Source organism: Maniola hyperantus, chromosome 17 (assembly GCF_902806685.2).
Source record: "Maniola hyperantus chromosome 17, iAphHyp1.2, whole genome shotgun sequence".
In the NCBI taxonomy this organism is placed as follows: domain Eukaryota; kingdom Metazoa; phylum Arthropoda; class Insecta; order Lepidoptera; family Nymphalidae; genus Maniola; species Maniola hyperantus.
This window is the reverse complement of record NC_048552.1, coordinates 12,537,768-12,564,149: the sequence shown is the minus strand read 5'-3', so window position 1 is coordinate 12,564,149 and position 26,382 is coordinate 12,537,768. Positions and strand designations below refer to the sequence as shown.

The following is a 26,382-nucleotide window of genomic DNA, read 5'->3' as shown; positions in this document are numbered from 1 at the left end:
GTTTTTTCCGCTAAGCCTCGGTGACTCGCCTTAAGAGTTAAGGCTGAATCATCTGTGGTCTCTTGTAGAGACTTTCACACCCCATGGTCTTGCGCCGCCGCCATCGAGCGGCTCCCGCCCACCTGTCCACCTAGTGGGTGGTTTTCTAACGCAGCGCTTTCCGGTGCGAGATATAGCCATTTCATCTCGGGACCTCAACCTATCATTCCGAGCTATGTGATGTGCCCCGCCCATTACCACTTCAGCTTCGCAACACGTTGAGCTATGGCATTTACTCTGGTTCATTTACGGATCGACGGCTTATACTCTAGAGACGTTTTCCGAAACTAATAAACCTAGAAAACATAAATCCTTACTATTATATCCATAAGTAAGTAATATTATTAGACTGTTTGTCTGCCTGCTAGCTTTTCATGGCCCGTCCGTTTAACCAGTTGTGACGTAATCTAAATATATAAAAGCAAAAGGTGACTGACTGACTGACTGACTGACTGACTGACTGACTGACTGATCTATCAACGCACAGCTCAAACTACTGGACGGATCGGGCTGAAATTTGGCATGCGGATAGCTATTATGACGTAGGCATCCGCTAAGAAAGGATTTTTGAAAATTCAACCCCTAAGGGGGTGAAATAGGGGTTTGAAATTTGTGTAGTCCACGCGGACGAAGTCGCGAGCATAAGCTAGTTTGGTATAGGAGCGCTTGCATTCCGAATATGAACATTCGGTACTTTTTGTCCCAATTTTTTTCCCGATTTGATTTTTTCCCCCAATAATTTGATTTGAGGTGCCACGGGATTTTCTAAAACCTACCTTCACTTGAACAAAGTCGAGAGCATCACCTACCTATTTGATACAGATCTATATAGCTTGCATCCCGTTTACGGAAATGATAAGCTACTTTTATCTCAGAAAATCGAGCAGTTCCCTTGGAAAAACAAAAAACTTATAATGAGGGGAAGACATTATCTGATAATTAATTTTGTAGCACCTACTCTGCTGAGATCAAAAGGCTCCCATCGCTACCTAGTTACCGTAACCGTCCATGGCAGGCATGAGACGCGACCTTGACCCTGATTGCAAGAGTTACTTAGGCCCAATGGACATAGCCGCGAAACGGAATGGAAGCGAATTTTTGTAACGAAATTGGGTATTTGCCTACCAAAAGTAGGATTTGATAAATATTATAACTTTATTATAAACTAGCTGACCCGCCCCGGCTTCGCTCGGGTGGAGTATTTCGGACTGGGAGTGTCATCGTGAAGCCGTTGCTTGATACCTAAAATATCAATTCACTATCAGAAATTCTAAAATCCCCACGATTTAGGACTTTAGTACTTTGCAGCATCAGGATTGAGGAGTTAGGATCCGAAGTTCAAAGATGTAGCCTATGCTTGGTAACTAAATTAATTTTGCATCATCCGCAGTTCCTGAAACATTATAGTTTAGGAATGCTGTACCCTACATCCTCAGGGTTGAGGAGTTGGGACTTGAAGTCTGAGAATAAAGTCGTTGCTTGGTACCTACAATATGAATTCACTATGAACACTTCCTGAATCTTGATAACTCAGGCGGGCAGTAACCCTGCAGCATCAGGATTAAGGAGTTGAATCCAGAATTTTTTATGTGACTTTGTGTGTTTTTTAAAAAATATTTGCAAATCGGTCCAGAAACCTCGAAAAAATCGATGTAGAAAAAAGAACCACCTCATTTTTGACAAACGGTTAAAAACCGATGACCTTGAAATATTTACGGAACAATCTTTAAAATATCCCCTTTCTAACAAAAAAAGAATGAATGAAATCGGACTACGCGTTAATGAATTACAACTCAGTATACATTTTAACTTTCATCCCCTCTCCTACGGGAACCATGCTGAATTTCGGGATAAAAAGTATCCTATATTCTTTCTCATAGTATGACCTCAAATCGTACCAAGTTTCATTGGAATCCATTCAGTAGTTTCAGCGTGATGCGCGGCCGTGATACAGACAGACAGACAGACAGACAGACAGACAGATAGACAGATAGACAGACAGACAGACAGACAGACAAAAATGAAAAAAATTACAGTTTTGGGTTCAGTATCGATTATAGAGTGCCCTCGAAAAAAAATGTTCAAAATATCTTCAATGTACAGAATTTGACCTGTTACAGTTTTATTATAAGTATTGATATTGATGACTAGGATAAAAATAATGACGTACACTGAAAAAAATATTAAAAACTAGCAAAGATTTACAAAGTTTCAGGCATTTTAATTTCGGAGTGGGAGGGTTAGACTATCCCTTTCTCGCAAAACGAAAATTTGTATGAAACCGCACGAAGCTACTATGGCATTAGTAGGTGTGACGTCAAACTGCTGTATCGCTATCTCTGTCTAATCAGAAATATTTAAATGCTTTAACTATTTTTTTATTAGATCGATTTAATTATTTTTTGCAGTTTAAGTCATTATTTTTATTCTAGTTTATAATAAAGTAATAAAAAAATTGGATTCAAATACCCAATTGTGATCGTCTAATGAGTTTTATGTTAAGTCCCGCAAATTGCTATTGCCCTGGAAACATGTCTCATTAGCATCGAAATGACGTCATTTCAACGTCAGCCGAAATAGAAATACACCATCAGCTCGAAACTTCAGTCTAGTGCTCAATGTCACTAAAATAGCGGCCACGCGCATTAGTAATTTGCGGGACTTGTAACGTACAAACTAGATATGAGTAAAAAAAAAAACAGTCAAGTTCGAGTCGGACTCGCACACGAAGGGTTCCACACCATCGTATAAGAAATCTCAAACCAGTATAGTAAAAATTTGCAAGGTAATGTCGGACAGTGCCATCTTGATGTTATTTAGTAAACTAATTAAGTATATATATCGGGAACACATTTTTTTTGTGAGTAAACCACAAATTCGAAGCCTCATTCATAGCCTCAAGGTACAGTCGTGAGAATTTGCGAGCATTCTTGGGAATTCGGGCGCCTTCTCTCGCGACTAGGCGAATTTGACGCTTCCGTTCCATTCCGTTTCGCAGCAATGTAAATTGAGCCCTACGAGAGGAGAGGTGCGGGCGCGGGGTCTGTAATTTACTAATGGGGGTAACGTGGAGCCAACTGAATAATACATTTGTATGACTTTTGAAAGACTTTTATTTGGCCAATATAAAATATACCTTTTTAGGGTTCCGTACCCGAACGGTATTAAATTTTAATGTAGATAACGGGCACTTTGGCGTTTTTATTTGTCGATATTTCAACCCAACTGCACGGGTCGTGGTCACGACGGGACTGCGGTGCTGCGAGAGATGAGGTTCGAGCTGTCAAGGGCAATAGCGAACTACCCTCTTTCTTGTTCTTTTCGCTGGAACTTCACGAGCTGTCCGGTAAAATAATCCAACCAACGTTAAATTAATCGTGGTATGTACGATAAATTTAACGTTAAATTATCTACATTAAAATATGTCGTTAAACCACGAAATAAGCTTAAAATCATTGGTAAGTATTAAACCCACGGGATTTTTAAAAGACCGAAACTTACGCGAATTTAGTCGCGTGCATCATCTTACATAAGTACCTACTACCTAGTATTATCAGAAAACAAAATCCCTCCGCCGAGTTTGTCTTAACTCAAAAAATATTCTTTTAAAAATATATATATATATATATATATATATTATGTAGGTACGTACCTACTGTAACGGCGATCACGCCGCACGATGCACTTCCGTCATCCGTGAGAATAGCAAGGATTATCTACGACATATGTCATAAGCTCCCATACAAAACAAAAAGAAACGTAGGTATTTTCACGTACCGGATGGATGAGTGTGTAACCGCCGTAAGGGTTGGGAACCACGAAGGGACTGTCTATCTTCTAAGATTTTAGCTAAATAATTTTTTTTTACAAAAAAAATAAAAACCGACTTCGTTACACAAACACTAAAAATTGAAAAATAATTTAATTTATTACCGAATATATTATGTATACAAGAGTGTATACATGTAATTTTTTAAATTTTCATAAAAATTTTATTTTACAATTTTTAGTGGCCCCATGGAATTATGCTATGACTGGTTAAAAATCTACTGTTTACTAAGCTATTACACTGATCGCGAGCAATTTACTCTTATCCGTTGAGGAGTTCCAGTATCTATCTTCGAAGATGTTCATCAGATCTTCACCAAATTGAAATGGGACCAACTTTGAAGTATACCCTTTCAAACAAAAAAAAATTTTCAAAATCGGTCCAGGCGTTTTCGAGTAATCGGGGAACATACATAAAAAATAAAAAAAATAAAAAAAAAAGATTCCGACGAATTGAGAACCTTTTTTTGAAGTCGGTTAAAAAAACAGTAACCAAATTATGCAGATACAAATTAAAAATGCAACTTCAAAAATCATGTCTGTGGATACTTTGTGTTTGTGAACACAGATGAGAGAAGTGCTTTCTTTAATAAACAAGAGAAGGTGCTATTGTTTGCCATTGTGATAACAGCCAGTGCAGTAAGCGTGTCAAGGTCGGTCGGGGTGACCTTAATCCCTGTTCCGCCGCCAGAGCCGCCTTATTACCCGCCTTTTGTTAAACGCTGCATAGATTTACTTCCGAAAGCCAAGGACACATCCATAAAATTTTTAATTGTTAAGAGAGCGTTTTATAGATGTCATTCTCCCATAGATTCTTCAGCAAATATGGAACTCTGTCAATGTACGGACACAGCTGCTCTAGAAATACAAATCTATCACTCACAACAGCATGATTACCGAGAAACAGAAACAGACGATATTTTTTTATTTTTTATTTATTTATTAGACAATATAAAACTATCATTTTAGGCTAACCTGATGTGATAGCTAAGTTAACTTAAATTATTTATACTTGCTTTATTTATTATTTATACCAAGGTATATCCTTTTTCGCTCTACAACATATTCATCATTGCTGAGCGTCGGGACCTTTCCCATTAATAACAATGATAGGAGTTTTCTTGGGATAATAATAATGTTCCAGATTCTTCCGCATACGATTTGACTACGGGTCCCCAGTGCAGTGCTAGTTAAATGCAATACTGATAACAGCCAGTACAGTAAGCGTGTCAAGGTCGGTCGGGGTGACCTTAATCCCTGTTCGTCGGGGGAGCCGCCTCCGACTATTGTTAAACGCTGCCTAGATTTACTTCCTAAAGCCACACAGGACAACAACAACACGAACACAAGGAAACATCTAGCGAAATTCCACGAGCGGAAAAACGCGCACAGTATATTCTGCTCTAATAAAATATACTTAAGTATATCACTTGCGACCGCCCGCGGCTTCGCTCGGCGAAAACATCACCATCATGATCAACAAATCTACAGGCCACTATTGAGCACGAGTCTCCTCTCAGAATGAGAAGGATTTGGGTCATAGTCTGTCACGCTGGCCAGCCCAGTGCAGATTGGCCGACTTCGCAGACCTTTGAGAACATCAAAGAAAGACCGGTCAAGTGCGAGTCAGACTCTCGCACTGAGGGCTTCGTACTCGAGTATTTTTTCGACATTTTGCACGATACGTTAAAATTACCCGAAAGAAACTAGATAGTTTGCTACAATATTCCAATGAAATCAGAGAACTCTTAAACCTGTTTTATATTTGAAGACTAGCTGCCCCGGCGAACTTCGTACCACCTAAAAGTCGATTCTTTTTCACATAGGCTACTTTTTTCCCGGAAAATCAAAGAGTTCCCACGGGATTTTTAAAAACCGAAATCCACGCGTATGAAGTCGCGGGCATCAGCTAGTTTTTATATATAGAGAAGATAAGTAGGTAGGTACCTATAGATAAAAATTAGGTACCTACTCTCTGGAAATGCGAGAATTCCCGGGTGAAATGTCAGTCCGTCCTCGACCCTGTCGCCATGACAACCGGGCTGCGATGACGTAGGTATATGAACGTTTATCTGTGTACAGCATCCAGGTATACTGATTACAGGAATCGATGTAGGCATACCATGATCTTGTGTTACAAATCAGGACACAAAAACGTCCCAAATTGGAGCACTCATGTGTAACAAAAGTTATGCAAAAAATCAGTATCTTTATTATAAATGCGAAAGTGTGTTTGTTTGTTGGTTTATCCTTCAATCACGTCGCAACGGTGCAACGGATTGACGTGATTTTTTGCATGGGTATAGGATAAAGACCTGGAGAGTGACATAGTAGGCTACTTTTTATGCCGGAAAATCAAAAAGTTCCCACGGGATTTTTAAAACATCTAGTTCCACGCGGATGAAGTCGCGGGCATCAGCTAGTGGAAAATAATTATTTTTACATTTTATAAATCTTAATGGACTAAGAGCCAGCGCGTGCCAGACCTTCGTTATTTTGTAAAATCTGAAAGTTTTCAGCGATTTGTCCCTAGCACAGGCAGGGATGATCATCGACTATTAAGTATAGATCATGGTGACTTTGGGAGATAGCAGGTAGTAAAGGTGTACAAAGCTGTGTGTCTGTGTGTAGCTGATCGTTCCTTTCTGTGCTGAGGATAATACACAGAGAAACTTTCAGCTTTTATAAAATAACTAAGGTCTGGCACGCGTCGGCTCTCTCTCAGAACTGTAATCTCATCACGTGCTTCTAGGAAAGCATGTACCACTGCACTGTAGCGACATCCTACGTTTTTTAAAACACAATCGATAAACATGTCTTTTTTGTAACCATTTCTAAAATTGAAAAGTTTATTATTAGTCTTGTTAATTGATAATAATTAGTATCTAATAATTAAGCTGTGATAGCCTAGTGGTTAGGTCGTCCGCCTTCTATTCGGAGGTCGGGGGTTCAATCCCGGGCACGCACCTCTAACTTTTCAGAGTTATGTGCGTTTTAAGAAATTAAATATCACTTTAACGGTGAAGGAAAACATCGTGGATTTAATAAAACTCTTTCAATAGTATCGGTATTAATATATAATTCTGCACACTTATTATGAACAATAAATACAATTATGAACAACACGTATTGTAGTACTTAGGAGACACTTTTACCTTTCGGTTTGGATGCTCGAACAGGATTAACTTAAAAACTAAAGAGCTGTCCGGACCGAATATCATGTTTTACATTCATTCAACTGAACTAAAAAGAGTATGTGATTGAGCTGAACTGAAACTGAATTGACCAATGAGATTCCACTTAAAATTCCATCCAATGCGATCCTTCTAAAATTCAAGGCCGTTTTAAAAAAAGGTACGTGATTTGACTCAAACAATAAATTATTTAAGTCAAATCTTGCACCCTTAATTTTTAAACCGTAACAACATGTTGGACTGACCAATGAGATCCTCTCAAGATTCCATCCAATGAGATTCCTTCTAAACTTCAATGTTATTATTAAGAAAGTACGTGATTTGACTCAAACCATAAATTATTTAAGCCAAATCACACACCATCAGTTTTAAAATCATCACAGAATATTAGTATTATTTGGAAATCATGACATTCGGCCATCAGACACTGTGTAGCCTCCTGGCACACACAATCATCATTTGTACTTTTAAATAAATCATGACATTTTAGTTTTATTACAACACAACAAAAATACTATGACCTTACATTTTCCGGGAATATTATTGACATACAGAAAATAAAAATCATCTTTGTATTAGGTATATCACTCATACAAAATCAACTTCCTGTGTAAATAATAAAAACCACTGAACATAACATTTTCTAGGACATTATTAAAGAAAATAGGTAATTACAATTTATTATTAACATAAATAAAATCATCTTTGTATATATCATTCATACAAAATCAAATGCCTGTGTAAATAATTAAAAAAAATCCCTGAACATAACATCTTCTAGAACATTATTAAAGATAATAATTACAATTTATTAATAACAAAAATAAAATCATCTTTGTATATACCACTCATACAAAATCAAATTCCTGTGTAAATAAAAACCCACTGAACTTAACGTCTTCTAGAACATCATTAAAGATAATAATTACAATTTATTACTCGGATTCACTTTTACCAGCATCGTCAGAGCTACTCTGATCGGAGCTATGTAACTCTAAAGCTTTTATATGTATCCAAGGTCGGATTCTATCAGCTGCAATGACAGTTTTATAAGGTTTGCCTTTCTTAATGAAACCAGGAACATCTGTTATCCTATAGCGGTCATTGCCTAGAACTTCAGTAACTTTATATGGACCCACAAACTTCGACAGGAGCTTTGTACTTTTCTTTTTGTTATCAAAATTATTTCGTGAAATTTTCACTAAATCACCGATCTCATACTTAGTTGCGGGGATTCGATCTACATCATGTTTTTCTTTTTGTTTTACTTGATTTTTCTGGATATTATTACTAATTTGCTCTCTAACTTGTTGTAATTCTAAATTATTACTCGAATAGTTTTCGGTATTAAGTTTATTCGATAAAACATCGCGCAATTTAATTCCGAACATAGCTTCTGTCGCAGTTTTCTGTGTTGAAGCATTTACAGTGTTGTTGATGCCCCATTGAATTTTACTCAGACACTTGTCCCAGTCGCGTTCATGGCTTGCAAAGTTTTGTGCTGACAATGAATTCAAGATGGTTTGGTTAAACCTCTCTGCTTGCCCATTAGCTCTGGGACAAGCTACTGCGTTCAATATATGCTTAATACCAAGTGTCTTACAAAAGGTCTGAAAAGCTGTTGATGTAAAACTTGTGCCTCGGTCAGAAACAATTCTAGCCGGAACACTAAAGTCATAAAATAGGTTTTCTAAAACTTTAATTGTGTTTTTCGTTTTTAAATTTTTCACCGCTCTTACGAACACATATTTAGTAAAAGCGTCTACTACCGTTAGAATGTGGGTATTACCGTTTTTACTCCTAACAAAAGGCCCAAGATGATCTATATGAATCGTGTGAAATGGTATTTGTACTTTTTCTATGGGATACAAATGACCAGACTTTTGCTTTGACGCGCTATCTTTATTATAAGCACACTCTAAACATGCTGCAAGATATTTTTTTACAAATTTTCTTAGTTTAGGGAACCAGTACGAATGTTGTATTCTTTCTAGAGTTTTTGAATACCCTAGATGGCCAATTTCATCGTGGTTGGCACGACATATTTGCCATCGAGCACTTCGCGGAACGACTAGACATAGCCTATCATCTACCTTCCTATACACGGTATGGTCTCGTATAACATAACTGTTGCGAATGTCCTTACTTTCTTGGTCATTTTCGGGCTTAAGAATTTTGTATATGCGGGATATTTCGGGATCTGCTAATTGCAATGATAAAATCCAGTTTTCTTTGCTTATAGCATACACACCGACAGAGGGGCTATTATCTGGCTCCGCAGACAATCGGGTGTTTCTGCTCAGTGCATCCACGTGTGACATTTGAACACCAGGTCGATATTCAATATCAAATATGAACTCACTGATTTGCAACCACCACCTCGCTATCCGCGGAACGAGATCCCTCTTGGTTAGTGTAGTGCGTAAAGCGGCGCAATCTGTATAAATTTTGAAATGAATGCCTAACAGATACACGCGGAATTTCTTTAAAGAACATACGACAGCTAGCGTTTCTAGTTCGTAAGAATGCAGGTGTTTTTCTTCGGGAGTAGTCTGCCGACTGAAGTAAGCGACTGGTTTTAAAACCCTAGTATCCTTTTGCCATTGCATAAGTATACCTCCTATGCCTAATGCACTAGCGTCCGTGTGGAGTTCTGTCTCGAGAGTGGGATCGTAAAGAGCTAAGACAGGCCGACTGATCAACCTATCCTTTAAAGTTGAAAATGCTTGGTCTTCTGTATTAGACCATCGCCAAACAGAGTCCTTCTTTAACAAAGATGTTAATGGACGAGCAATCTCCCCATAACCCTTAATAAATTTCCTAAAATAACCAGTTAAGCCTAGAAATTGGCGGACCTCATGGACATTTTGTGGTGTCGGGAATTCCCTAACTGCCCTAATTTTTGATTCACTAGGCTGAATGCCTTGTGGGGAGATTTCATATCCAAGATAGCTGACAGTATTATCAAAGAATCGACACTTGCTCAGATTTAAGGTCAAGCCATATTCTCTAAGAAGTACTAACACGTCTTCTAGTCGTTGAAACATTTCATCAATACTTTTTGACGGAATTAAAACATCGTCTAAATAAGCTAACGCGTATTCAAACCGCCGGTTTCCGAGTATTTTGTTAACCATTCTCTGAAACACGGCTGGAGCATTTGCTAGGCCAAAAGGCATTCTTTTAAACTCGTAATGCCCATCGGGCGTAACAAAACCAGTGAGATGTTGACTTTCTTGGGCCATGGGGATTTGATAATACCCTGAAGCGAGATCAAGAGTCGTGAAGAAACTATTGCCACTGAGATTTGAAAGTTGGTCTTCTATAAGCGGCAACGGAAAACGATCCTTAATAGTCTTATTATTCAAGGCCCGAAAGTCTACGCACAGTCGCTGCTCTCCCGTTTTCTTTTTAATCATTAAAATCGGGCTGGCGTAGTCAGACTTCGATTCCTGAATAATATCATTTTGAAGTAATTCGTCAATAGTTGCTCGGACTTGCTCTCGTTCATGATGTGACAATCGATATGGACGGTAAAAAATTGGCTTATCATCTGCTAAATCAATTTTCATTTCTACATCAATCGCGCAACCTATTTCACTAAGGTTTGTAGCAAAACAATCGCGGTAGTCTTGCAGTAACAAATACAATCTATCCAATTGTTCACTATCCAATCCTGGTCCCGTTTTAATCTCATTTTTATTGAGAGGATTTACAGTAGATAAGTCTTTCACTATTCGATTTACATGACAGACTTTTTGTTCGCTGAACGGCGTGGCTCTAGCTATTAAAACGTTTGGTTTTAACGATATGGTATACGGCGACAAATTAGTGATAACAACGGCTCCCTTACCATTGGTAATACTAAAAGCACCCTGCAATAGACAAAACTCTTTACCCGTTTCAACACTATTATAACCTTCGATAAACACATCTCCCGTGAAGCTACAGTTTGAATGAACAGGGACAGTACTGGTTTTTGAAACTTCAATCGTATTAGTAATATATAGCTTTAAAGTGCCTTTTGAATCTTCAGAAAAGGCTAGGTTTGGGCTTTTATAAAATGTAAGATTAGAGCTGTCTTTTAAAACGGTAATAAATGGCAATTCCGTAAAATTCTGTCCGATAATAAGCGAGGTCTGCATGTGAACATCATCTATAACTAGAACCTCAAGATCCGATTCAATTTCATCGACCCTAACAAACAAGTTTGTCTTATATAGAGGTACAACTGACGATTGTCCAAAACCTTTGACTACTGGAACATTATCAAAACTCTTAACTACATTAAGTTGTTCGGCATCAGTACTACGCAAGAGTGTACACTCGCTACCGAAGTCAATAAATGCTTTGAAAGATTTATCATTGATTACCACGGTTTTAAAGAATTTGGCGTTACTATCATTGTTAGAATCAATTTTTAAAATATTTTTCTCCGCTGTACTCTCCGCTTGGTTAGATTTAACATTTGGGGACGCACGGGGCTCTAATTTACATGCCTCAAAATCGTGTCCTATTCGATTGCATTTTCTGCATTTGATAATGGGCCTAGGACACTTATAAAAAGGATGTCCCCTAGCTCGGCAATTGTAACAAGAGAATGAATTGACGCTAGTACCATTGCTGTTGGAATTAGTACTGTTAAAATTTGTGTTGGGATTAATAGAGCTTGGCCTCTGAGTAGTACGTTCATTTATTCTACTTTTAAGCGGTGGTTGAACTTTTTGGGATGCAAGAAAGCAAAGTAAATCTTCAGGTTCCGAACTATTTTGCGCCTGCGCCCCATTCCTAATCGAACGATCACTAATACCGTATATAATACAGTCAACAGCCTTCCGTCCACTAATTTCACATCTATTTAGTAATCCTAGTTTATCATAAAAATACTCACGAAGGCTTTCATCAAAACGTGAAGTCCGACTTAACATTTCTTCTAAAAGACGTCCATAATTTTCTTCACTAGGGAAAGCCTTCCTGAGTTTAACTTGCCACTCCTCCCAAGTGAAGACGACTGTTGGCAATGCCTCGAACCATCTTTTCGCTAAACCCGCTAACTTTTGCAAAGAGAAGTGAACAGTTTGTTGCTCGTCCCATCCATATATAGCCGCACATTCATTAACCTTTCGGAGCCAGCTTTCGATATTTTGAATTTTACTTGACGGATCAAACTCCGGGATAACATTGTTAAGGTTGTTGTAATTCCAGGAGTTTTTGGAAGGACCTCTTGAAACATGCTTAACTAACTTTAGGATATCCTTAGCAGAAAGTTCTTTCACACGCTTACGCATCTTCTTAGGTACAACCTCTTCACTGGAACTAGAAGGAGACGGACTTCGCCGCCTATCCTTCTTTTTCTTAGAGTTACGCCGCGATCTCGGAGGCGTATCAGGTGGAGTACCGGGCTCGTCATCAGACATCATCATCATTACACCTCCCTGAAACACATATTCGGGACATAATCTATTCACACTCCTTACATAATAGGGTCTTGATCTTTAAACTGATGAGAGAATCGATAAATACAATATTTGAGAATAAGTCTTCTAAGTAGATAAATTTATGCAAAAATGTAAAAGTTTTCTATATAAGTTCTTCAATATAATTGCAGTAGTTTCATAAAGCAATTCAATTGACTTGATTCCAATCGTTAATACATAATACTAGCTGGCTCAAGCTACTAAAGGGTCCATAGAATAAGTATTATCCGACGACTAGCGACTCACTCAAAAAAAACCCAGTGGGAAGCATACCCACTCAATACACCAGTGAAGCCACTAGTACGTCCCCTAACCTAACACTATCTGACGGCCAGTGACTCACTCAAAAAAAACCAGTAGGAAACATACCCACTCATTAAATACACCAGTGAAGCCACTAGAACGTCCCCTAACCTAACACTATCTGACGGCCAGTGACTCACTAAAAAAAACCAGTAGGAAACATACCCACTCAATAAATACACCAGTGAAGCCACTAGAACGTCCCCTAATCTAGCACTATCCGACGGCCAGCGACTCACTCAAACACCAGTAGGAAACATACCCACTCCAACCAGTGAAGCCACTGTACGTCCCCTAAATTACTATAATCCGACGACCAGTGACTCACTCATGAACCAGTAGGAAGCATACCCACTCAATAAACTAGTGAAGCCACTAGTACGCCGCCTAAGCTAAATAATCCGATGAACAATTACGCAACGTGATGTTCATAATAATATGAATTAGGCAACTTTTCATGAAGACTATTATTAGTGAGAATAAATAACCTTACAGTTTATTGCTTGTAAGTAATTTTACAAAAAAAAATAGATCATCAAAATAATTAGTTAAGGGTATGAGATAATGAAGCAGAAATCACAAAAGGGAAAACGTGGTTTCGTTCAAAGTAGGTATCAGAAAATCACGATTATTGGTTCCATTTAGCTCAAACATATCCCATGCTATCGGAGGGTGGCCCCGACCAAGCTCAAGATATGTCATGCTAGTATATGTAACAATGCGCGCTACCGTACTGCTAGAGAGTAGCCCTAGCCACGTACATGCACACACACACTATTACACATAATTTAAACACTAACACATTATCAGAGAGTTGCCCTGACTTAATGTGCAGTGAGTCACGTAACCAACAAATCGCAACAGTGTAGATACATTATTTTATTCAAAGTGGGTAGGTAGGTAACAGAAAATTACGATCATTAGTTCCGTTTAGCCAAAACACATCCCGTGCTAACGGAGAGTAGCCCCGACCAAGCACACGATATGTCCCACCAGAATATGTAACAATGTGCGCTATAGTACTACCAGAGAGTAGCCCCAGCCACGTACCCGCACACACCGTTACACATAACCTAAACAACCACACATTATCAGAGAGTTGCCCTGACTTAATGTGTAGCGTCACGACTCACGTAACCAACGATCGCAAAATAATAAATTTGATAAGTTTGTTAAAAAAAAAGTGGGCGTTTAGCAATCTCGTTTTAGAATAAAATTTATTACAAGCAACTCTTTTTTTTTTGGATTCTTTGTCACTTCTGAGATTTAATAAAACTCTTTCAATAGTATCGGTATTAATATATAATTCTGCACACTTATTATGAACAATAAATACAATTATGAACAACACGTATTGTAGTACTTAGGAGACACTTTTACCTTTCGGTTTGGATGCTCGAACAGGATTAACTTAAAAACTAAAGAGCTGTCCGGACCGAATATCATGTTTTACATTCATTCAACTGAACTAAAAAGAGTATGTGATTGAGCTGAACTGAAACTGAATTGACCAATGAGATTCCACTTAAAATTCCATCCAATGCGATCCTTCTAAAATTCAAGGCCGTTTTAAAAAAAGGTACGTGATTTGACTCAAACAATAAATTATTTAAGTCAAATCTTGCACCCTTAATTTTTAAACCGTAACAACATGTTGGACTGACCAATGAGATCCTCTCAAGATTCCATCCAATGAGATTCCTTCTAAACTTCAATGTTATTATTAAGAAAGTACGTGATTTGACTCAAACCATAAATTATTTAAGCCAAATCACACACCATCAGTTTTAAAATCATCACAGAATATTAGTATTATTTGGAAATCATGACATGAGGAAACCTGCATGCCTTAGAGTTCTCCATAATGTTCTCAAAGGTGTGTGAAGTCTACCAATCCGCACATGGCCAGCGTGGTAGACTATGGCCAAAACCCTTCTCACTCTGAGAGGAGACCCGTGCTCTGTAGTGAGCCGGCGATGGTTTGATCATGATGATCTAATAATTTAAATTCAAAACGTAATAATACGCCAATAATTTGCATTTAAATTGTTGATTCTTTCTTTTCTAGTACTAATTAGTATTTATTTTTCACCAGCTTCAACAAGCTACTGCTGCAGAAGGAGGAGCTGGAACAGAAGCAGCTGCATCTGCTGCAAGTGGTGGAGAGCGAGCGCACTTCGCGCTGGCAGTACGCGCAGCAGTGTGACGAGCTCGCCAACGAGGTCAAGAAGCTGAGGACAGAAGTAAGTGGCTTCTAGCCAGCTTCAACAAGCTGCTGCAGAACGGGGAGCTGGAACAGAAGCAGCTAGACTAGGTTATCATCACCAATTACTTTAACCCATCTGCAATAATGGAAATGAATAAAAAACGTACCGAATTCAGGAACTCCTCTTTTTTGGGAGTATGTTTAAAATGCCGCGGTCCTACATCTCACTTAGTCACCGATAATGGAACGACATTCATAGGAGACTTTGTAGATTTAGGTTAAAGTTTTCCAACTCTGGTGATTGGCTTTGTACTAAAGTCACTGCAGTAACATACCTAATTGTTATTCCTTGAGCTGGACATTAAACTTGCCTACCTTTTCTACATACTTATCTAAAAGAACAAGCTGACTGACCGATTGATAGATCTATCAACGTGCAGCTCAAACTACTGCACGGATCGGGCTGAAAGTATGCAGATAGCTATTATGACGTGGGCACCCGCTAAGAAAGGATTTTTGAAAATTCAACCCCTAAGGGAGTAAAATAGGGGTTTAAAAGGGAAACGCCCATTCCTCAAAGGAGTTTTGGCCAAAGTTCATCCAGCAATGAAATTAATTAAAAGCATTAGGACTAACATCACAGATTAAGAAACAAGCACTATTTTTAACCGACTTCAAAAAAAGGAGGAGGTTCTCAATTCGTCGGAATCTTTTTTTTTTTTTTTTTTGGACATAGAACTCGGAGGAACTTTTGTAAACCTTTTTGTATGTCGATGTTTTCTTAGTATAAGAATTATTGGAAAACCTACATTGCCAAGATTGTCATTACGAGCGGACTTAATTGTGTCTTAATTATGCCGGAGTGTTACGCACAAACCGTTACGAGCAATATTTCAGTCATTAAATGAGTTTTTTTTAGTATTCATAACATTGATGGATGTACTTTGGCTAAAAATGGGTGTTTCCCTTTGTGAAGTCCATGCGAATAAAGTCGCGAGCATAAACTAGTTGTTAAATATAAATTAAAAAGTTGAAGCATTAACAGATTTTAGAGGTGGAAGATACCATCTTGTCTGGTAGTACTGATTGCTTTTTTAAAAACTCTTCTTTCGTTTACATCTATCATAAGCGGTACACTTCTTTCGTAGCTCTGCGCTTACAAGAAAGAACATGAACCGTCAGCCACTCGCACAGCATCCAGCACCAGCCTGTCCCCAACTGACTCTGATGACATAGACCCTACAGAGCTGCGCAAGATTAAGAAAGTACAGGTACCCATATATTTGCTGCTTTTTAGATTACTTGATAGCCAATATTGCTACAAAATTTGTGAGTAGGTAGAATTTAGAAAATTAGTTGAGCATGCATTAGCGAATAGATAGCGAGCATGGTAAAAATGAAAAGGCCTAAAATAAAACCAATTTTATAGATAGGTAGATATTTGTAAAAGTACATAGACCTTTAGCGAATAGTATGGTAGCTAGCTAAAAAAAATTATAGACCAGTAGTCTTATTAATTTGATGGTAAAGGCTAAATCCCGCCTCGATATTATTAAAGAAGTCAAGGTAATAATTTACACTTACAGTTATTATAAATCCTCTTAAAATTCATCACCATATTATCGGAATATAAACGGCCCTCCCTAGTGAGCTCGGCCACACCCTGTCCCTTAACCTTTCACCATCCAGGCATTTCCTACCACCCTCTTATTTATATTACAGTCACTCCATCGTGATGAACAGCACCTCACGCTCCGCTTAGATACTAGTTCGCAGTTTCCACTAGGACGTCTTAAGCAACTAAGTACATAAATAAACATCCGAAACCTGCTTCATGCCTGGGAGTGCTCCATTATTTTCCCAAAGATGGCCACTTGGGTAGTGGATTATGGCCAAAATCCTTGTCGTTCTGAGTGGAGATCCTTGCTCAGTAGTCGGCCGGCGATGATGCTAGGACTTTTTGGTTGTAAAGGCCATATCCCCTATGAGATGTGTGCTCTGCCAAGTTTTTCACAATTTAAACTGTCTGTTTGTAGAGCTTCTTCCGAGGATGGTTGTGCCGACGTCGCTGGAAGCAGATCGTGGAGCAATACATCAAGAGCCCGCACGCAGAAAGCATGAGAAAGAGAAATAGGTAACATAGACTCTAATGAGGAGATCCGCAGGAGAACCAAGGTCACTGACATAGCCCAAACTATTAGCAAGCTAAAGTGGCAGTGGGCGGGTCATGCCTGTCGTAGAGGCGATGGCTGTTGGAGCCGGAAAGTCCTTGAGTGGAGACCGCGTTTACAAGCGTAGTGTGGAACGCCCTCCAGCACGATGGACCGACGATAAAAGAGGCTGGCGGGAAGTGGCTGGATGAGGAAGGCTGAGGACCGGGTGTGGTGGCGCTCTTTAGGGAAGGCCTATGTCCAACTGTGGACGTCCACAGGCTGATGATGATGATGATGACGAAACTCTAATGTACCTTTCATCATCATAATCAACCGATAGACGTCCTCTGCTGGACATTGGTCTCTTTTAGGGACTTCCACATGCCACCGTCTTGCGCCGCCTGAATCCAGCGGCTCCCTGGGACTCGTCTGGTGTCGCCCGTCCACCTAGTCTTCCGGTGCGAGGTCACCATTCCAGTACCTTGGGATGGGGCCCCAACGTCTATCTGTTTTACGAACTATGTACCCTGCCCATTGCCACTTCAGCTTCGCAACCCGTTAAGGTATGTCGGTTACTCTAGTTCTCCTACGGATCTCCTCAAATGTACCTTTACTTAAAATTTACTTTACCTTATTTATAATAATAAATTTGCCTTCTTGCTTTGTAACTTTTACAAATATAGGAATTTCTTTTCAGCCTTGTTTTCAAAATGGTAGAAGCTGAAGAGGAATATTTGGAGCAAATGGAAATTTTGGTAAGTTTTTGGAAGGTTTTTAGATGTATCAAATTAGAAAATTTAAACAACAGAATAGTCGCCTCCAGGCGACTATTCTGTTGTTTAAATTTTCTAATTAGTCATTTTGACGTAGCTATTAATATTCTTTAAAAAATGTGGGTCACGGAAAAAAGAGTTAAATGCGCTGAGATTGGCTGCAGTGGCAAAGTCAGGCTCACAATAATGTTGTATTACTCAAAGTACAATCAACTTGAATTATAACCACTAACGAAATCTTCCTGCTAGGTGACATGTTTCCTCCGGCCATTCAAAATGGCAGCCAGCTCAAAGAAGCCGCCGTGCACGCATGAAGACGTCAACTCCATCTTCCTGAACAGCGAGACGGTGCTGTTCCTGCATCAGATATTCTTCAAGGGCCTAACCTCGCGGATGGAGTCCTGGCCTACACTTGTCTTAGGTAAAATCATCACTTATTTCAAGTGACAGTCAAACACCTATTAAGTATATAGCTGTACCAGTCAGTTAGGGTTTCTATCGTTCACCAGATCAGAATTGAAGCAATCTAGGAAATACCATTTCCTAAAGTGTAGAATGACTGATCTATCAACACACAGCTCATACTACTGGACGGATCGGGCTGAAGTTTGGCATGCAGATACCTAGCTATTACGACGTAGGCATCAGCTAAGAAAGGATTTTTGGAAATTCCAAAAATCCAACCCCTAAGGGGGAGAAATAAGGGTATGAAATTTGTGTAGTTCACGCGGACAAAGTCGCGAGCATATAAAATAGTTATGATAGTAAAACCACTATACTTAGAAACTGGTTCGTACAGGAGACCTATTCGACATGCTGCTGCCGATGCTGACGATCTACCAGGAGTACGTTCGCAACCACCACTACTCGCTGCAGGTGCTCACCGAGTGCAAGCAGAGCCAGCCCTTCACGCAGCTGCTGGCGCGCCTGGAGAGCAAGTCCGCTTGCCAGGGCCGCTCGCTCGAGACCTTCCTCACTTATCCTATGCATCAGGTACGCCTTATTTACATCCATAGAGTATATTTTTCATAAATGATTTTATTTTAAGCTTATTTCCAAATTATTGTATTGTATAAAACGTGTACATTCCACGATTAATTCTACTCGGTTGCATGAGAGGTGGTCACGACGGGACTGCAGTGCTGCGAGACGTGAAGTACGAGCTGTCATGGGCAGTACCGATCTACCCTCTTCTGAAAAACACGTTGGTTTTATATCACTCACACATATACGTACCTATAGTACACGACAGTTTGAAATGGCCATCGAGGAGGGAACGGCACACCCGCACAGCAACCCCACCCTAACCCGGTGCAAGCGAGCGTGGGTGACGTGCAGGTGTGCGGAGCGTCTCATTCTCCGATTGCCATCGCAACGTGTCGCGGACTATACCTGTGTTTTAATTGTATTAACTGTCTGTCAGATACCGCGCTACATCATCACTCTGCATGAGTTGTTAGCGCACACACCACACGACCACGTGGAGCGTCGCAGCCTGCAGCACGCTAGAGCACAACTCGAAGAACTGTCTCGACAGATGCATGATGAGGTGACGTATACTACGCAACAGGTCGATATGGCAATCAGGGTGGGGATGCCCAGCACACCCCCTGCGCTAACTCGGTGCGGGATAGCGCGAATGACGTGCGTTGTGCGGGGCGTCCCCCCAACTCATATCCCACTTACGATCTCGACCTGTCATCTTCTATCTATATATATAAAAGGAAAAGGTGACTGACTGACTGACTGACTGAATGACTGACTGACTGACTGACTGACTGATCTATCAACGCACAGCTCAAACTACTGGACGGATCGGGCTGAAATTTGGCATGCAGATAGCTATTATGACGTAGGCATCCGCTAAGAAAGGATTTTTGAAAATTCAACTCCTAAGGGGGTGAAATAGGGTTTTGAAATTTTGTAGTCCACGCGGACGAAGTCGCGAGCATAAGCTAGTGTAATATACAAAGTAAAACAAAACTACGTCAATAATTTATTATCAAAACAATTTGACAGATGATAGTTTGTTTCTATAGGTGAGCGAGACAGAAAATCTGAGGAAGAACTTGGCAGTGGAGCGAATGATCATCGAAGGGTGCGACATCCTTCTTGATGTCAACCAAGTCTTCATAAGGCAAGGTAAAATTTAAAAAATGACAAAAAAAACCTTTTAATAAGTAGGTGGGTACTTACTTGTACTTAGTATCATACTGATACGATTTTCCGAAAGAATTTTAACCGAAGACTGATAATAATTCTTACAAGGGCTTATTTTTCGCGCAAAGAGTAAGCACCTTTGGTTATCAAGAAAACACAGTTTTAGTAACACCCATATTATTTTTTCACGTATCGTTCATCGATTAAGTTGAAACTTTGTACAGTTGTTGTTGAAACGTGTACAATTGTACGGTGTTTTCAATTTAAAAAATCCCAGCGAAGGTCTTTTTAGGTGTGGTTTCTTTTACATTGAAAATAAAATGCAGTTAAAATGTAAGAACCCGTTTGCATTCAAAATTAGGAAAATTGAAAGTTCTTTTTCAGTTTTAATGAGAAATAATTTCTTCTCAGGCACACTGTCTCAAGTAGTTGGTAAAGGGCGTCGTGCATCATTGCAAGCTCGGCAGGCGTTCATATTCAGCAACCACCTGCTGCTGACCACTCGGGCAACCGGAGGACGCTTGCATTTACCACCACATGGAAGACTGCCCTTACATGACGCCCTGCTTATTGAAGATCCGTCTAATCATGATGATGATGGTAGGATAAATATATTTGACTGTTAAATTCTAGATTACTTCTAGATTATTGTTACATTTTATTGATTCCAAAAACAAAATTTAAAGTAGCTGGTTCATGCTCGTAAGGACTTGACATCTTGTCTAAGCAATGCAACTTCTGTTGTTTTAAGTTTTAAGATAGCAAAAAGGCTAATGAAGAAAGACATTACAGCTCTTAGTTATTTTCCACATACTTAATTGTAGTTAATTTCATTAATAGATATACCAGCTCTGTAATTATTTATGTCTTTTAGCAAACTATTTTCTCCGTAGTGTAATTTACATAATAGTTGAATAGGGCTGGAAAAATAATACTTCCTTGGCGGACCCCGTGATTTGATTAGTGAATGATTTGACGGTAACTTTTGCAGATAGCACATCAGTGTGTTCCTCGCCTGGAGGTGATATTTATCAAGGGAAGGATTTCAAGATACTCGTTGAAGTCAAAGGCGAACAGATCTGTGCACATTTAGGTATGTCCTCGTAAACATATTTTATAATAAGTAGAAGAGTTTAAGATAACAAAATCGCACTGAACTCTCCCTTCTGTGAAGTCAGTCAAAAATACGATTAATTGAATCGATAATGAAACAAAAATGCTTTCTACGTCAATCTAGTCGCTGCAACACTCGAAGAAAAGGCAGCATGGACGAGCGAGCTAGCACAGTGCATGGAAAGTGCTGCCTTGACAGAACTCCTTCGCGCCTGTGGCTCCTGCGGCGCTGCATCAGCTAGCCTTCCCGCTTGCCGCTCAGACAGAGCCCTATTTACTGATGATGTGGATATACGCTTCAGCAGGACCTTGAACTCTTGCAAAGTGCCGCAAATTCGGTCTGCTACCCCGCAAAGGCTTTTGCAGAGATTGACAGGTAAGTTTTTATAATTGGCCTACTGCTTCTTTAAGAGATTTATCTTATCCATTATAATGTCAACACTGTGGAAACCGCACTACTAAACGCAACGCAGTCTTCTACTTTTTGACATCCAGACAGTTCCCGATATCATCTTCAGGTTCTCACTTTATTAAGTTTTGCGTCATCCCTTGAATCTCTTATTGCTGCTGCCTATTTAAGATATACTTCAGAATTTTCAGAACCCTTACGTATATAACCCCAAATCAGACAAATTCTTCAGTGCACCTTACTTCACTAACATTTGATTTCCCACTATGTATGGTCTAATTGGTCTGTCAATAACTTTTATTCTCTCTACCAGATCTTCGCTTCCTATCAGTGGATTTCCTGAACACGTTTCTGCTGACGTACCGCGTGTTCACTGACGGCGTCACAGTACTGGAGGCTCTGAAGCAGGTGTACTACGAGCAGTCGCAGCAAGACATGGAGTTGGCAACACCGGCTGATGCTACGCGGAAGACTAGCGCCGCTAGCACTGTTTCTGGTATGAAATTCCTTAAAAATAATGAAAATTGAGAGTGCTTAGTCCAAAGCCAAAATTTTAACTTCTGTTCAGCGAGTTTTCAGCGTATCCATGGAGCACTTGTATAAAGTTTTGATTTGAACTAAGTGCTCTGGGCATTCCTGAGAAAAGAATTATATAGCTATTCCAATCACGATATGCCGATTGTGAAGATTAATTTTCCGTTGCCTGAATTGATTCTCCAAAAAAGTATTGAAATAAGACCAATTTCAAAGAAAGCTAAAATGTTTTAAAGCCCGCTAACTATTGTTTTTGGACTCTCTTAATCTATTGTTGAAAGGCATGGCTGATTTTTATAACCCATAATCGAGATACCATGACATTGGAATTTTAGGTTTTGTTTCAGGTTATGGTTCAGAACTCAGCGAACGTGATTGGCAGTCACGATTTTGGAAGAATTCAAGAAAGAGTAAGTATCCACTGATAATGTTTACCAAAAAAGATTGATCCTCATTAATAAAAAGAGAAAATAAAGATAATAAAATTGCTTTTAGGCGAAGAAGAAGATAAGCTATCTCCGTATTTGATGGCACCTTCACGTCGCACTTCAGCGGTCAGCAAGGTAAGAAACAATATTATTTTTGGAAATCACTCAACGACTAGGATTGATTAAATTAATGGAATTTATCTAATGACTCTGATAATTTTAAGCCAAACTTACCGACATGAAGAAAAGAAATTTAATTAGAAGGGCGTATAAAATTAATAAGTAGGTGCAACAAATGTTTCAAAATAAAAAGGTAAAGTGAAATTCTCATTCCCAAGACTAATTTGGAAGGAAGAATTGAAGGCCAAAGGGCTCTAAGGGATCGCCAAAGACGCAAATGGTTGGACGATAATAATATAAGGGGTTGGGAGGGTTTCGTTACCCGAAATTAAAAGAGGCGGCTTTAGATCCAGAAGCTTTTCGTATGATGACCGTCAAACCTCGTTTCGAAGAGATCACGCGATGATGATGAAAGTGAAATTAATAATAATATTATACTTCTTAATTTATAGGCAGAAGATGACAACAGTCATCTACAAATACCAACAATAATGGCGACATCATCAAGCAACGAGACATTGAAAGGTAATAAATTAATAGGTAACACTTGTTCATGTAAAATAAAGTCGCTTCCCGCCATCTTTCTCTTTATATATTTAGATCTTTCAAATACGCAACGGATTTTAATGCGCATTTTGTCAATAGATAGAGTGATTCAAGAGAAAAGTTTATGCGTACTTATAGTTCAATATTGTTTAATGTTAATTTGTTGAAATAAGTACGACGATAAATCATTGTTCAAGATGTCGAAAGAAATCAAGTCGACTGAGGGCTTTAATCGACCTACAGGTACTCAACCATCGTCACCTAGTGCAGTGAGTTCAGTGACTCTAGTCGGCACTCCAAAGAAAACGAGTCCAGTCGACAGTATATCAAAGCCACCATCTCAGAAAGATGGAGGATCTCCAACTAAGGACAACAATATGGCGGCCGCTACCATGATGAAGGACGAAAGCATTGAAATGGTAGATCAGAGCGACGAAGATATCAAGTACAAGGAGGAAGAGCAAGAAAAGAATAAGTATAAAATCGACGATAAATTTAAAATATCACAACGGTTTTCGGAGGTATGTAATGTTAGTGAACATTTTTTAGATATCCTCCCGAACCAAATTCATCAATCCGTTTCTTGATTTCTGGAATTTAACCTTGCTTGATATTGTGAGTTTATTTAGATTTGTTTTTAGTAATTTTACTGACTTATTAACATACTTTTTAGTCTATATTAATTTCTTATGTGGTATATCATTCATTATTATCACTTGTAGCTTTTACTTTTTTAATTGTAATATTGTTATATAATTAGGTACTTATTACTACACTCTCTAAACTTTCAATCTATTTGTTATTTTATTTTTATTTAAAATGTCTTCTTTAAAACCTTGGGTCAACTGTTGTCCAAACACAGGAAATATTTCTTAAACGCTTTTTCAACGTTACCTGCTTAATTTACTTTAGCTTAAGTAGTTTCCGATTCTATCTTCACATAATATGATGGCCTTCCGTCATAGTTTTGTAGTTGTGTGACGATTGCTATCACCTATATTTTGCTGACGGTCTCTCACCGCTTTCACCATTGTTGTCTAAACTCTAAAATGCATAAGTACCATAAATTCAGCCAATCACAACTATTGAGAGAGTAGCAATGTAATTTTCACAACTTTTCTTTAAAGAAATTTTATGCTAAACCCATTATTTTCATACATCTAGCGAGTCCGTACAATGTCTGAGAGTCCACGCCGCCTGCAGCCGTCGGCGGGTGCCGCGGCTGAGGCCCGTAGATGCTCTGAGGGTGCGAGGGAAGCCGCCTTGGCTAAAGAGGGAACTGAACCTCGACGCGCCTCCGATACTGCTGCTAGATCGCTCCCTAGACGTTCTGTCAGGTATGTAAGTTTAAACGCATACAATGTCAAGCGCGTCCATTCAATGTCTGAGAGTCTCCGCCGCCTGCAACCGTCAGCGGGAGCCGCGGCTGAGGCCCGTAGATGCTCTGAGGGTGCGAGGGAAGCCGCCTTGGCTAAAGAGGGAACTGAACCTCGACGCGCCTCCGATACTGCTGCTAGATCGCTACCTAGACGTTCTGTCAGGTATGTAAGTTTAAACGCATACAATGTCAAGCGCGTCCATACAATGTCTGAGAGTCTCCGCCGCCTGCAACCGTCAGCGGGTGCCGCGGCTGAGGCCCGTAGATGCTCTGAGGGTGCGAGGGAAGCCGCCTTGGCTAAAGAGGGAACTGAACCTCGACGCGCCTCCGATACTGCTGCTAGATCGCTCCCTAGACGTTCTGTCAGGTATGTAAGTTTAAACGCATACAATGTCAAGCGCGTCCATTCAATGTCTGAGAGTCTCCGCCGCCTGCAACCGTCAGCGGGTGCCGCGGCTGAGGCCCGTAGATGCTCTGAGGGTGCGAGGGAAGCCGTCTTGGCTAAAGAGGGAACTGAACCTCGACGTGCCTCCGATACTGCTGCTAGATCGCTCCCTAGACGTTCTGTCAGGTATGTAAGTTTAAACGCATAAAATGTCAAGCACGTCCATACAATGTCTGAGAGTCTCCGCCGCCTGCAACCGTCAGCGGGTGCCGCGGCTGAGGCCCGTAGATGCTCTGAGGGTGCGAGGGAAGCCGTCTTGGCTAAAGAGGGAACTGAACCTCGACGCGCCTCCGATACTGCTGATTGAAGGACAAACCAATAAACCAACAAACAAACACACTTTCGCATTTATATATGGGTAGTGATTCATGAAATGAAAATGAAATTTATTCATCTCTTCCTATCACAGCTGCTGGGAGGGGCATCTATGATAATTTTTAAATTAAGCATTTTTTACATTTAGCGAAAGGCGTTACACCAATGCATCAATCAACAGCGAGCGTCGGCGCTACTGGGGCGGCTCCGAGCCCCGCACTTCTGTCACGTCTCAAGTTTCACAAATGCAGGTAACAGTATTATCATCAATAGCTTTTCCTTTAGTTATCACGTTTCTAATCTCAAGAGCTAAGAGCAGTTCATAAGCTTACGCGGGGACATATTAGATCCAACTAAAATAGCTGGAGCTAGAACTTAGAAGCTTCATGATATTTTATGGCCCAATTTCACTAAGCATTTAAATAAAACCCCCGTTTAGTTAAACAATTGTAGTGCTATCCCTTTTTTGGCAGATGACATACCCGATTTTCTAACTAAAGCATGATTAATTTGCTTGGTGAAGTTAGACATAAATAGTGTTGATACAACCATATCTTATTTGTTAGTACATTAATATACTTAAATGGACATTGGTACTGATTCTGAGCACAACCTAATTTTAGAGTATTCGCATCCTCTTTTTACTAATGTAATATGAAAAGGACAGACGCAGTTTGACAGTTTTAAATTTAATTTTTAGATGGTAAAGCCCGTGATTTTAGCGCACAGTCGCGAGCCTACTGTTTAAATTTGTAGCGTGCACTAAAATTTAGCGTCTTTAAATGTAAAGTTCATATTCTGTCCTTTTTTAGCATTGTTAAAAAGAAAAGGATGCAGATACTCTAAATTTAGTTTAGAGAAAGACAACGGAATCGGTGCCAGTGTGGCTGTTGCACACAATCTCTAAACTAAACTAAAATGACGGGTCTAAAATCGCTAGCCCTTTTATAATACTTCCGAC

The 26,382-nt window shown here is 39.5% G+C and overlaps 1 protein-coding gene across 1 annotated transcript in view; it reads left to right on the top strand.

Annotated features, from left to right (window-relative positions):
• The window catches only part of LOC117990275 (ras-specific guanine nucleotide-releasing factor 1-like), a 64,026-nt gene that overhangs the window by 21,050 nt on the left and 16,594 nt on the right, over positions 1-26,382 (top strand). The window contains exons 6-23 of the mRNA XM_069504213.1: positions 14,937-15,084; positions 16,196-16,318; positions 17,084-17,181; positions 17,898-17,955; positions 18,223-18,394; positions 18,773-18,966; positions 19,397-19,522; positions 20,013-20,115; positions 20,545-20,733; positions 21,125-21,226; positions 21,371-21,622; positions 21,969-22,151; positions 22,537-22,599; positions 22,685-22,752; positions 23,190-23,262; positions 23,527-23,813; positions 24,448-24,620; positions 25,570-25,672. Coding sequence (XP_069360314.1) covers positions 14,937-15,084; positions 16,196-16,318; positions 17,084-17,181; positions 17,898-17,955; positions 18,223-18,394; positions 18,773-18,966; positions 19,397-19,522; positions 20,013-20,115; positions 20,545-20,733; positions 21,125-21,226; positions 21,371-21,622; positions 21,969-22,151; positions 22,537-22,599; positions 22,685-22,752; positions 23,190-23,262; positions 23,527-23,813; positions 24,448-24,620; positions 25,570-25,672 — 2,515 coding nt within the window. The remainder of the gene's footprint in view (positions 1-14,936; positions 15,085-16,195; positions 16,319-17,083; positions 17,182-17,897; positions 17,956-18,222; positions 18,395-18,772; positions 18,967-19,396; positions 19,523-20,012; positions 20,116-20,544; positions 20,734-21,124; positions 21,227-21,370; positions 21,623-21,968; positions 22,152-22,536; positions 22,600-22,684; positions 22,753-23,189; positions 23,263-23,526; positions 23,814-24,447; positions 24,621-25,569; positions 25,673-26,382) is intronic.